The sequence below is a fragment of the Dasypus novemcinctus genome, chromosome 29 (genome assembly GCF_030445035.2).
Source record: "Dasypus novemcinctus isolate mDasNov1 chromosome 29, mDasNov1.1.hap2, whole genome shotgun sequence".
Classification (NCBI taxonomy): Eukaryota; Metazoa; Chordata; class Mammalia; order Cingulata; family Dasypodidae; genus Dasypus; species Dasypus novemcinctus.
Window position 1 is genome coordinate 502,180 of NC_080701.1, and position 13,650 is coordinate 515,829.

The window sequence follows — 13,650 nt, forward strand, 5'->3', positions numbered from 1 at the left end:
CAAGAATGAATGAATTTCCTGCAGTTGGAGAAAGGAAAATCCATAAAGAGTGAAAAGTTCTGAATTTGCTTCTATATGGTTCCTAGCAATGAAAATTAGTCTTCCCTAGATTAACTGTTTCAGATTTCAGTTACCAAAATTTTTCAGTTCAGTTTGTTGAGTAATGAAATATTAGATTTGAAAAAAGGAAAAAATACCAATATTCCTTTACAGTTGTCTTTTAGAATTTAATTTGTCACGTGGTTTTTTCTCTACTTTATTAGCAGCTAAAAATTCTTATACATTAGTGCTTTGTCCCATTGAAAATATTGAAATGTGGGAGAGGAAATGATCTTTGATTTGTTGATCCGTTAGATAGCTAATAATATGGTAATATTAAAAATTAAGTATTCCTTTGTTTAGAAGTAAAAACTATTTATTGAGGGCCTACCACGTGCCAGGTTCTCTTTATACATAATTTAATTTAATCTTAATAACAGCATTCGGCTGGCAGGGAGAGATGATCATCCTCATTTATAGTTGCAGAAAATGTGACATGAAAATAGGATAAGTAACTTTACAAGAATCCCTGAGATGTTAAAAAAAAGAGGAAGTAACTAGGGTTTTATCTTGACATGAATCTTTTGTTTAGATATTTTATGTAGATTTGTTTAAGTAATAAGTAGGTCTCTATACATGAAATAAATTTATATCCAAAGTGAATAATCATAGTTGTGCTTGTGCATGCTAAGTAGGCATATCATTCCTATCATAGAAACTGAGCTTAAGAAAGGAATGGTTTAGAAAAGTAAACCCAAAACCATATATTAATATTAAGAATTCTAGATGCTTATATTAAAATTTAAAAGAACACGATTATGTTACTTTTCTTACAATTTGAGTAATTTATGCTATTAATTTCAAACTTTTAAATTTGCAGACAGAGAATGAAACTCACCGTCGTTTAATTAAAGGGTCACCTTTCAAATTAAATCTTTACCCAAGGGAATATTTTGACAATAATCCTTATTCCTCTGAGAAACCTTTGCCACCAATTCACAAAGCAGAGAAGAAGGAAACAGTTGCAGTCCCTTTTAAGCCCTCATCTCCTGGTAAAAAGGTAAGTTAGAATCTTTAGAATGAAAACTAAATTAGGTGTTAGGAAGAAATACTGACTCATTGTCAAATTATCTTATTACCCATGTGTTGTGGACTGAATCATATCCCCCATAGAAGGCATGTGTAGGTCCCAACCCCTGGTGCTGTGGGTGTGGACCCATTTGTAAATAGCACCTTTGAAGATGTTCTTCGTTAAGGTGTGCCCACACTGAGTGAGGGTGGGCCTTTCCCAAATATGGCTGAAGTCCTTATAAAAATGGAAATTGAACATGAAGAATCCTCAAGAGAAGCAAGAGAATGGAAGTCCATGGAACCTGGAAGAGAAAGAAGATGCCACCATGTAATGTTGCCGTGTGACCGAAAAGCCAAGGAACCCCAAAGATTTCCAGCCAGCCAGAAGATACTGACTTGGGAGGAAGCCAGCCACCCTTCTACCTTCTGAAATCCTGAGCCAATAAATTCCTTTTGTTAAGCCAACCCATTTTATGGTTTTTGTTTTAGCATACAGGAGAGTAAACATCATGTAAATTAGTAGACCTTTGTTGTATAAATTTCAAGAATCATAATACCCATTTTTACAAAATTATGAACAAAGCATGGCTGCCTTAGAGGATAGTGAAGCTCTTATAATGAAGTAAGTAGTAATTACTTCAAATGTATTTGAATTTACATTTCAAATACCTATCTAGATCCTAGGCCTAGTTGTTCTCAAAATCTTCACGGTCAGAACACTTTTAAGTTTTTGAAACGGTTATTAAAATTCACCATCTCCCTTCAGAGGTTTACAAGTGTGAATAAAAATAAAAGTATTTCTAATAGATTATAAACCTTAGTCTATACTCCCCCCCTCCCCCGCACATGTATTGGCTGTTCATTTCCCCTGTGGATTTTCTATTAGGATGTTTGTCTTTTTCTTACAGACTTGTAAGATCTTTTTCTTTTTTAAGAAGAGTGTTCATTTGTTATTTGTATTGAAAACAATTATTTTAGCCTGTTGAATCTTTGACTTTGATTATGGTATTTTGTGTTCAGAAATTTAAAAATTTGGTATAGTTTATTCATATAATTTATTCATATAGTTTATTCATATAATTTGGTATCAAGTTTATTAATATTTTGTGCTGAGTTTTATACCATTCTCAAAATTGTTTTCCCTCCCATTCTTGGTTTATCCTATTAGTTTTATTCTGAAATGTATTTGATGTCAAGAGTAAGGTAAGGATCCAGCTTAATTTCGATCTTTTTCAACCACTTGAGCTACCTCTGCTATCTCTATCTCTTCTTGAATCAATTTTGATGGTTAACATTTTCTTAGAAAATAATTCATTATTCCATTTTCAAAATTATTAACATAGAGGTTTACAAAAATATTTTATATTTGGTATTTCATATATATGGGTGTCCCTTCTTTCTCATTAATTCTAATATAGACTTTTCTATTTATTTTTGTCTTGTAATTTTCATTGTAGCAACATATATACAACTTAAAATTTTCTCTTTTAACAACATTAAAAAATATAATCCAGTGCTATTAATTACATTCACAATGTTATGCTGCTATCATTACCATCCATTACCAAAACTTTTCCAACATCCTACATAGAAACTCTTACATTTTAAGCCTAACTCCCTATTCCCTAACCCTATACTATATGATTTCATTGCTATGAAATCATATAATATTTGTCCTTCCTTGTCTGGCTTATTTCATTCAACATGATGTCTTCACTGTTCATCCATGTTGTTGCAAGTATCAGAACCTCATTCCTTTTTATGACTGAATAATATTCCATTGCATATATACATCACATTTTGTTTGTCCATTTATCAGTTAATGGACACTTGGGTTGTTTCCATCTTTTGGCAACTGTGAACAGTGTTGGTATGAACATCGGTGTGCAAACCTCTCTGTGAGTCCCTGCTTTCCATTTTTTTGGGTATATACCCAGAAGTGAGATTGCTGGCTCATATAATAATTCAATACTTAACTTTCTGAGAAACTGCAAAACTGTCTTTCACTGCAGCTGTACCATTTTACATTCCCACCAGCAATGAAAGGGTATGCTTATTGCTCAGCATCCTTCCCAATACTTGTCATTTTCCTTTTTTTAAATAGTAGCCATACTAGCGGGTATGAAATGGTAAGTCATTGTGGTTTTGATTTGCATATCCCTAATGGCTAATGATGTTGAGCATCTTTTCATGTGATTTTTGGTCATATGTATATCTCTTTTAGAGACGTGTTTATTCAAGACTTTTGCCCATTTTAAAAATTGACTTGTTTGTCTTATTTTTGTTGAGTTGAAGGATTTCTTTTTATATTTTGGATATTAACTTCTTATCCAATATGCAGTTCATGAATGTTTTCTCCCATTGCATAGCTTGTTGTTTGACTTTCCTGATAAGTCCGTTGAGTCACAAAAGTTTTAAATTTTGGCAGGGTCCCATTTATCTATTTTTCCTTTTGTTGCCTATGCTTTGGGTGTGAAATCTAAGAAACTATTGTCTAACAAAAGGTCCTAAAGATGCTTACCTATGTTTTCTTCCAGGAGTTTTATGGTCTGGCTTTTATATTTAGGTCTTTGGTCCATTTTGAGTTGATTTTTATATATGGTGTGAGATAGGGGTTCACCCTCATTCTTTTGCATATGGAGGTCCAGTTTTCCCAGCATCATTTGTTGAAGAGACTATTCTCTCCCCCAGTGAGTGATTTTTGCCCTCTTGTAAAAAATAAGTGGGCCTTAAATGTGAGAATTTATTTCTGAACTCTCAATATGATTCCATTGGTCAATATGTCTGTCATTGTACCAGTAGCATGCTGTTTTGATTTCTGTGGTAGTGTGTGTCCTCCAACTTCATTCTTCTTTTTCAAGATGGCTTTAGCCATTTGGGTCCCCTTAACTTCCATATAAGTTTAATGGTTGGCTTTTCCATTTCTTCGAAGAAGGTTGTTGGAATTTGATTTGGATTGTATTGAATCTGTAAATCGCTTTTGGTAGAATTTACATCTAGCAATATTTAGTCTTCCATTCTGTGAACATGGAACATCCTTCCAGTTCTATAAGACTCCTTGGATTTCTTTTAGCAATGTTTTTTAGTTTTCTATGTACAAGTCCTTTACATCCTTGGTTAGATTTATTCCTAGATATTTGATTCTTTTAACTGCTATTGTGAGTGAAAAAATTTTTTTTTATTTCTTCTTCTGACTGCTCATTCCCAGTACATAAAAACATTACTGATTTTGGGGTTTTGATCTTATATACCACCGCTTTGCTGAATTCATGTATTAGCTCTAGGAGCTTTGTTATTGATTTTTCAGGATTTTCTGTATATCTGATCATGTCATCTGCAAATAGGGTAATTTTCCTTTTTCTTTCCAATTTGGATGCTTTTTATTTCTTTTTCTTGCCTAATTTATCTGGCTAGACTTTCCAGTACAGTGTTGAATAACAGTGATGACAAGGGGCATCCTTGTCTTGTCCTTGATCTTAGAAGGAAAGCTTTCAGTCTTTCACTTTTAAGTAAAATGGTAGCTGTGGGCTTTTCCTATATCATGTTGAGGAAGTTTCCTTCTATTCCTAGGATTCTGAGTGTTTTTCTCAAGAAAGGGTACTAGATTTTGTCAAATGCCTTTTCTGCCTCAATTGAGATGATTATGGGTTTTATTTCCTATCATTCTTTTAATGTGGTGTATTAATTGATTTTCTTATGTTGAATCACCTTTGCATACCTGGGATAAGTCCCACTTGATTATTGTGTAAAATTATTTTAATGAGCTGTTCAATTTGTTTTGCTCATATTTTGTTGAGGATTTTTGCATCTATATTCATAAGAGGTATTAGTCTGTAATTTTCTTTTCTTGTGGTATCTTTATCTGACTTTGGTATGGGGTATTGTTGACCTCATGGAATGAATTAGGAAGTATTCCCTCCTTGTTTTAGTTTTCTAGGCTGCTTAATGCAATACCATGAAATGGTTCTTCTTAAGCAGTGGGAATTTATTTGCTTATTGCTAGCTTTTGGGAAAATGTCCATATCAAGGTATCATGAAGGTGATGTTTTCTTCCCAAAGACCAGCAGTCAGGAATGCTTGGCTCCTCTGCCACATGGTAAGACACATGATGGTGTCTGCTGGTCTCTCCCTTCTCTTCTTGGTTTCTTGCTTTCACTTTCTAACTTTCCTGGCCCTTCTCTCTGTGTCTGAAGTTCATTCTTTTATAAAGAATTCCAGTGAGCATTAAGATCCATTATGATTCAGGTGAATTACAACTTAACTGAAGTAGCCTCATCAAAGGACCAATCTTGTTGAATTTATTGAGGCCTACCTTGTGACCTAACATGTGGTCTATCCTGGAGAAAGATCTATGGGCACTTGAGAAGAATGTGTAACCCACTGAGTTTGGATGCAACATTCTGCATGTCTGATAGGTCTAGATCGTTTATCATATTATTCAAGTTCTCTGTTTCCTTGTTGATCTTCTGTTTATTTGTTCTGTCTTATGATGTGAGTGGTTTGTTGGAGTCTCCAGCTATTATTGTAGAACTTCTGTTTCTCCCACCAGTTTTGCCAGTTTGCTTCATGTATTTTGGGGCACCCTGATTTGGTGTCTATTGTAGACATTTATGACTGTTATTTCTTCCTGTGGATTGTCACTTTATTAATATATAATGGCCTTCTGTATCTCTTATAAATTTTTTGCATTTAAAGTCTGTTTTGCCCAATGTTAGCATAGGTACCTCTGCTCTTTTTTGGTTACTATTTGCATGGAGTATCTCTTTCCAACCTTTCACTTTCAGCAGGTTTGTATCCCTAGATCTAAGGTGAGCATCTTGTAGGCAGCATAGGGATGGCTCAAGTTTTTTTAATCCATTCTGTCAGCCTATATCTTTTGGTTAGGGAGTTTAATCCATTCACATTCAAAGATATCACTATAAATGCATTATTTGATTTACCATTTTATTCTTTGGTTTTTATATGTCATATTTTATTTTCATCTGTCTTTTAATAATTTTGATTGTCCTTTCTGCTATTCTTCCTTCTATACTCTCCTCCAAGCCCCTTTCTCTTGTCTTTTTATTTCAGGCTGTGAGGCTTCCTTTAATATTTCCTGCAAAGGTGGATTCTTTTTTATGATCTCTTAGTTTCTGTTTGAGAATATTTTATACTCACCTTCATATTTGAAGGACAGTTTTTCAGGATAAAGAGTTCTCGGCTGTCAGTTTTTCTCTTTCAGTATCCTAATTGTATTATATCACTGTGTATTAGTCAGCCAAAGGGGTGCTGATGCAAAATACCAGAAATTGGTTGGCTTTTATAAAGGGTATTTATTTGGGGTAGGAGTTTACAGATACCAGACCATAAAGCATAAGTTACTTTTCTCACCAAAGTCTATTTGGAGCAAGATGGCTGCCGATGTCTGCGAGGGCTCAGGCTTCCTGGGTTCCTACGTTCCTGGGGCTTGCTTTTCTCTGGGTTCAAGGTTCCTTCCTTCCTGGCGCTGGCTTCTCTTTCCTCTGTGATCTTACTTCCTGGGGCTCCAGCTTAAGTGTTCAGCATCAAACTCCGACATCAAAACTCCCAACATCAGAAACCCTCAACTCTGTTCTTTGCCATGCCTTTTATCTGTACTCCCTACCCACCAAGGGGTGGGTACTCAATGCCCTAATCATAACTCAATCATGCCCAGGTACAGATCAGATTACAAACATAATCCAGTATCTATTTTTGGAATTCATAACCATATGAAACTGCTACCTCCTCTTCTCACCTCCATGGTTTTCTAATGAGAAATCTTCAGTAAGTCTTACTAGATGTCCCTTGTATGTGATGGTTTGCTTCTCTCGTGGTGCTCTCAGAATTTTCTTTTTATCTTTGCCGTTTGACATTCTGAGTAGTATGTGTCTTGGAGTAAGTCTAAGTTCATTTCTTTCATGAGAGTTGGGAAATTTCCAGCCATTATTTCCTCAAATACTCTTTCTGCCCCCTTTCCCTCCTCTTCTCCTTCTGAAACTCCATGAAACACAAGCTGTTGCATTATATGTTATTGTTCAACTCCCTGAGCCCCTGCTCGATTTTTTCCATTCATTTTTCCCTTTGTTCTTTTCTCTCTTTCTTTGCAATTGTTCTGTCTTCTGTATCACTTTTTCTTTCTTCTAACAGTTCAGCTGTTGTTTTTTAATGTGTTTTTTATCTCATCTATTCTGTCTTTCATTCCCATGAACTCTTTTTTTAAGAATGAATTTTCTGTTATTTTTTTCTGTTATTTTACTTTATATTTATATTTATTCCCCCACTCCCTTGTGTGGCTCGCTGTCTGCTTGCTGTGGCAGTGCAGGTTGTCAGCTCTCCATCGTGGTGCATGCCAACTTGCCTTCATCAGGAGGCCCCGGAAATTGAACCTGGAGCCTCCCATACGGTGGACAGGAGCCCAATTACTTGAGTCCCATCTGCTTCCCTCTGTTATTTTTCATTCAGGTTTTCAAATTCTTTGTGTTTGCTCAGTGTCTTCATGTCCTTTATTTCTTTAGCTGTATTGTCTTTCAACTCATTGTTGGAGATTTGGACCCGAAGGGTATCGGAATGAAAGAAAGAGAAAAGGGAGAAGGAAACAAAGAGAAAGAACGAGAGAGCTGGTATCAGGGGGTCTGCGAGTAATGACTCCTCAGACAACTTTATTGTTCACAAGGGGCGCTATATATACCCCAGTCCACGTGGGTAGAAGCAGCAACATGCAGTTAACCATCAACATTACTCATGGTCTCAGGAATTAAAAAAATCTTATCTCAAGGTACAAAGATAAGTGTTCTATTTACTACACAAATGTTATCTGCTCATCTTTTTTTCAGCTTTTCACAGCTTCATCCTGTTTGCCCGGAACTCTTAATTACCACATTCCTTAGATTGCAAGGGTAGCCATGGAGACAGCATGTTTCTCCTTGAGAGGCCACTGTGCCTCAGTTTCCAACAACTCATTAATTTGATTTTTGAATTTTGTTTGCAACCCATTGATTAGTTGTCTCCAATCCTGCATCTCTTCTGGGCCTTTCATATATTCTTTAGTTTCTGTTTGTGAGTATTTTAAAGTCACCTTCATATTCTTCCATTTTCTTAGTATGGATTGTAATTTTTTGCTGATGTCTAGGCATCTGATTAAGGTGGTGAGTTTACTCAGATGTTTGATTTCTCTCTTTCATAGGATTTGGTGGTGGGAGGCTATGTGATATTGCTGTTTTTTGATTCATGGTTCTGAGTCTTTAGGATTGTCCCTGTTAGTTGGTCAAATGTAGGCCCTTGACCCAGTAATGGTTTGCAGATCTGCTTCCTAGGGAATTGGGGAGGGAGACTGTTAGACTTGAAAATACCTCTCTTATTTACTTTTAATTTCCTTATGTGTACTTCCTTGGCCTGCCAGAAGATGGCGCCCTTTGACAGCCCTCTCAGTTCAATGTCTGGTCCAGAGTGTTTGCTGCGATATGAACCAGATCAAGGTGACAGAGGATCCTTCCTGGAGGCCAAGAATCTTGTAATTCAAACTTTCTCAGAGGCAGTTTTCCAAGCTTTTCTGGCAGCACCCTCCCTTTTCCTTGGTCGGAAGTAATTCCACTCTCCTCTGCATCCTCAACAATCAGGCCTGGTTAGAAGAGAGGGAGATTGAAAGGGTTGGATCTCCTTTGTCCCTTTCGGGCTACCAAAGCAAACAATGTCACATCCCCACCTGGCCTGGAAGGGCTCCTGGGTCACAGCAGACCACACTTGTGGGTCAAAAGCTGAGTCAGCCTTAGGTGTGTCCCTCTCTTTCCCTTTCTTGGGGAGGTGATCCCTGGGGCCCCCTTTGTAGCCACTGGTCCAGAGGCCTGAGAATTCAAAAGTGTCTATAGGGTGGGAAAAGGTGCCAGCATTTGCAGCTGAAGTTTTTAACTCACATTATTGCCATCAAGATTCTTTTCCTTTGCCCCTCTCTCTTCTGGGCTGTGTCTAGCCTTCCCCTGGTGTCCTAAACCCCAGAAGATTTTTTCCAGGACATTTCTGTCTGTCCTCTAGCTTTTTTTTTTTTTGGAGGAGTGAAGAGAGTCCCGTGTCTTTCTAGTTTGCCATCTTCCCAAAGGTTCTGGTTCCTTTTTAAAATTTCTGTCTCTTTACTACGAGTCTCATATTGCTCTTTCCTTGTTTTCCTGAGACCCTTTAGTTCTTTCTTGTAATTCCCTTCATCTCCTTGAGAATTTTTAAAAATATATTTTAAATTTATTTTTAAAAGATACATAGATGACACAAAATGTTACCTTAAAAAATATAGGAGATTCCTATATGCCCCACTCCCCACACCCCCTGCTTTTCCCATGTCAACAACTTCTCCTTGAGAATTTTTGAGATCATTTTTTTAAAAAGTCTTTGTTCCATATGTCCACAGTCTAGTCTTCTTTGTTGGTGTTTTCTGGAATTTTATTCTCTTCCTTTGGATGGGCCATTTCCCCTTTGTCTTGTAATCTTTTGTTGCATTGCACACTGTACATTTTAATATTTTTAAATGTTAACTCTGGGATTTATTCCCTGAAATGTCTATTTCTTGAGCTTTTAACCATCCTTTCATATGACAGAGATTTTCCTGAATGTTTGCCCTCCTGTCAGGAAATTCCACCTAAGGGAAATGCAAAATGCAGGGTTCTCCCTGACTTTTCTGGTCCTATATCCTGTCCTGGGCTTGTGCTTGGTAGTGGCTTTTGAACATCCTCTGTACTTCCCAGAAGACAGGCCTTCTGATTTAGTTTCCTTTGCTCAAGCATATACCAAGCAATGGGTCTGCTCAAACAATGGGAACTCATTTGTTCACACTTTTGCGGGTAAAGGAAAGTCCAAATCTAAGTGTTATCAGGGTGATGCTTTTCCCCCAAAGACTTTGCTGATCTCAGGCCAGCTGCTGGTGGCTCATGGTTAACTTGCCGCATGGCAAGCACAGGGTGGCATCTCCTGGTCTCTTCCAGGTTCTACTGGTGTTCAGCTTCTGGCTGCTCCCTCTGTGGTTTTCTCTGTGTTTGAATTTCATTCCTATGAAAGACTCTAGTAATAGGATTGACTCATCCTGATTGAGGTGGGCCACACTTAACTGAAGTAACCTCATCAAAAGGTCCTATTTTCAATGGGTTCACACTCACAGGATCAGAATCTGTGTAAGGACATGTTTTCCTGGGATACGTTCAGCTCCAAACCAACACATCTTCTCTCTTTCCTGGGTGTTCACACCTGAACTTAAAGCCTTTGCCCCAGACTATCCACTTAAATTAATCTTACACTGCTTTGATTGTCTCAAGCTACTTTTGCCTGGAGGGCAAATTTTGGGTGGGGGGGGGGGCCCTGGAGTGGGGTTCCCCAAGTCAGTATTTCTCATCTAGAACAAAAGCAGGTAACTACAAAAGGAAAACTGGGTCTCCATCCTGCCCCTGGAGTGGGACTGAGGGAGAGACCAGGAAGGATATCCACATCTTCCATGGCTTCCCAAAGCTGCACTTTTTTGAACTGCCCTGCCAGTGCAGGCTTCAACTGTCCTCTGCAGCTCTGAGGAAGTACATAGTGCTTCAGTCTCTGCTACTGCCTTTAAAAAATTTTTTAAAGATACTTAGATTACATAAATGTTAGAGACTATATATGTCATATGCCTGCTCCCCACACCTCCCACATTTTCCCACATTAACAACTTCTTTCATTAGTGTGGTACATTTTGTTAGTGTGGCTCTTGATGAACACGTTTTGGAGCATTGCCAGTAAGCATGGGTTATAGTTTACGTTGTAGTTTGCACTCTCTCCCACTCAATTCTGTAGGTTGACAAGATATATAATGGCCTGTATCTGTCATTCAGGATGATTCCCAAGTCCTGAAAATGCCCCTGTATTACACTTGTTTTTCCCTCTCTCTACACTCAGTACTTCCAGTGACCACTGCCTCTACATTAATGATATTTCTTCCATTGCTAGAATCACAATAGATCTATAGTAGAATACTAGTAGGTCTACTTTAGTCCATAGTTCATTCCCCAGTCTTGAGGATTCTGGGATGGTGATGTCCATTCCACCATTCCACCTTTAATTGGGGGTTGGGGGGCTTTGATCCCATATGGCTGATGAATGGGACTCTCCTGCTTGCAGTTATAGACTCTCTTGGTTCCTCGGTATGTTGGTTATGCATCATTTCCTCCTTGTTAGTTGTCCTGGGTGAGTCCAATGAACTGGAGAGTAGGTGTTGCAACTCTTTTGAGGCTCAGGGCCCAGCTGGCACATGGACAGCCCAAAGATTTACGTCTCTTGGATGTATACCTACAAACTTTAGTACTAATTTTAAGTTCATAGAGAAGGACAGAAGAGCCGTGTATAGGGAAACCACAACTGAGTCCAACTCTGTCACACTGGGGAGCATAAATTCCAAAATAAGGCCCACTAGCAAGGGACTAAACTCCTGAGCTATCAGCCTGACTATAGTGTCTGGGTGTTTCCAGAGCCCTCTGGAGACCCACTATTTGGGGTAATATCTACTTTGGTTGTCAATGAGATCCTGCTGAGATGTGCATAAGCATTACCTCTGGAATGACTTCCTGACTCACCTTGAAGTCTCTTAACCATGTAAACTTATTTGTCTTTACCTTTTCCCCCTTCTGGTCAAGGTCTTTTTTTTTTTCTTTTCTATTTGCATTGCTTGTTGGTACTTGGTAGTAATACTTACGTGCCAGGGAGGCTCATCTCTGGGAGTCATGTCCCATGCTGGGGGGGAAGTTATTGCATTTATATGCTGAGTTGGGCTTAGAGAGAGTCCACATTTGAGCAACGAGGAGGCTCCTAGTAGGTAACTCTTAGGCAACCTGCAACACTAGGCTAAGTTGCAATTTCAAGAGCCAAGGCTCATAAGCATAGTCATCAATATCAAGGGCCCATCAGTGGACCATCCTCCTTCACTAGTCATTGTCCCTGTACTTGGGGGATTGTTGCTGTTTCATTAGAGAATGTGGCAGAGCTTCCCAGGATGGGAATTTGATATTTTGGTTATTGTGTGAATCTCCATCCACTATAGCAGTGTCCCATGAACATTTGCAAATATTTATATGCCTTATTTGTATGCTCTGGTGAACTTCCTCCCATGTATCCCCCATCACTGACACTCCACACCAATGGTCCTCCCCTGCCACAGTTGTAACTCTTCTGTGATCCAAAACATCTTCAAAAATGAAGCCAATAAAATACCCAGATACAATTAATAAGAAAATGGAATAATAATGATAGTTTTAAATATAAACAAAATAAAGAAAAATTTTAAAATACTAAAAATAAAATTTAAAAATTAGGATATTAAAAAATAATGAAAAACATTTAAAACATTTTTTTGACATTTTGCCTTTCATCACTAAGATCTATCATCCTGTATGTTCAGTGACGTTTTCTTCCATTTATTTGCTCAGTGTCAGCCATTATTTTCTCCAACACTCCTTCTGTCCCCTTTCCCTTCTCTTCTCTCTCTGGGGTGCCTGTAATGCATATGTTTGTGTGTTTCATGCTGTTGTTTAAATCCCTAAGCCCCTGCAGGATTTTTCTTTTTTATCTATCTGTTGTACTATCTGATTGACTTCAGACGTACTGTCTTCCACATTGCTAATTCTTTCCTCTGCTTTTTCAAATCTGCTGTTATATGCTTCCAGTGTATTTTTATTAAGATTTATTTTATTTATTTCCCTCTCCTTCACCCCCATTGTCTGCTCTCTGTGTCCATTTGCTGTGTGTTCTTCTGTGTCTGCTTGCATTATCCGGTAGCATTGGGAAACTGCATCTCTTCTTTTTTTTGTTGTGACATCTTGCTGCGTCAGCTCTCCATGTGTGTGGTGCCACTCCTGGACCAGCTGTGGTTTTTTCACGCAGGGCGGCTCTCCTTATGGGGTGCACTCCTTGCGCATGGGGCACTCCTACTGGAGGCGCCCCTGCATGGCACGGCACACCTTGCGCGCAGCAGCACTGCACATGGGCCAACTTACCACATGGGTCAGGAGGCCCTGGCGATAGAACCCTGGACCCTCCATACAGTAGACGGATGCTCTATCAGTTGAGTCATGCCCACTTCCCATCCACTGTATTTTTGATTTCTTGGATTGTGCCATTCATCACCATCATATCCATTATCTTTTTATGTATGTTTACAATTCCTTCATATGTTCTCCCACTATCTTCTTAATATCCTTAATCTCTTCCTCCACTTCATTAAGTTGATTCATGATATTTATTTGGGCAGCTTTGATTAGTTGTTCCATATTCTGCATCTCCTCCTGGTTTTTAGTTTGTTTGTTGGACTGGGCCATTTCTTCCTGTTTCTTAGTATGGCTCATAATGTTTTGTTGGCATCTAGGCATCTGTTTATCTTGATGGGTTTATTCAGTTGATTAGCTTCTCTTTCTACTCTATGATTCTATTTTGTTGTTTTTGAATGTGATAAGGTTTCACTTTGACATTCCATTCCTCTTATTCTATTTCCTTGCTCTTGTCTATGATCCCCTGAAAAGAAAGTTAGGACCAGAGAACTAGAAA

At 38.2% G+C, this 13,650-nt stretch overlaps 1 protein-coding gene across 1 annotated transcript in view; it reads left to right on the forward strand.

The window, feature by feature from the left end:
* CFAP96 (cilia and flagella associated protein 96) overlaps positions 1–13,650 on the forward strand; it is a 67,126-nt gene that overhangs the window by 46,100 nt on the left and 7,376 nt on the right. Inside the window, exon 5 of the mRNA XM_004457786.3 lies at positions 920–1,099. Coding sequence (XP_004457843.1) covers positions 920–1,099 — 180 coding nt within the window. The remainder of the gene's footprint in view (positions 1–919; positions 1,100–13,650) is intronic.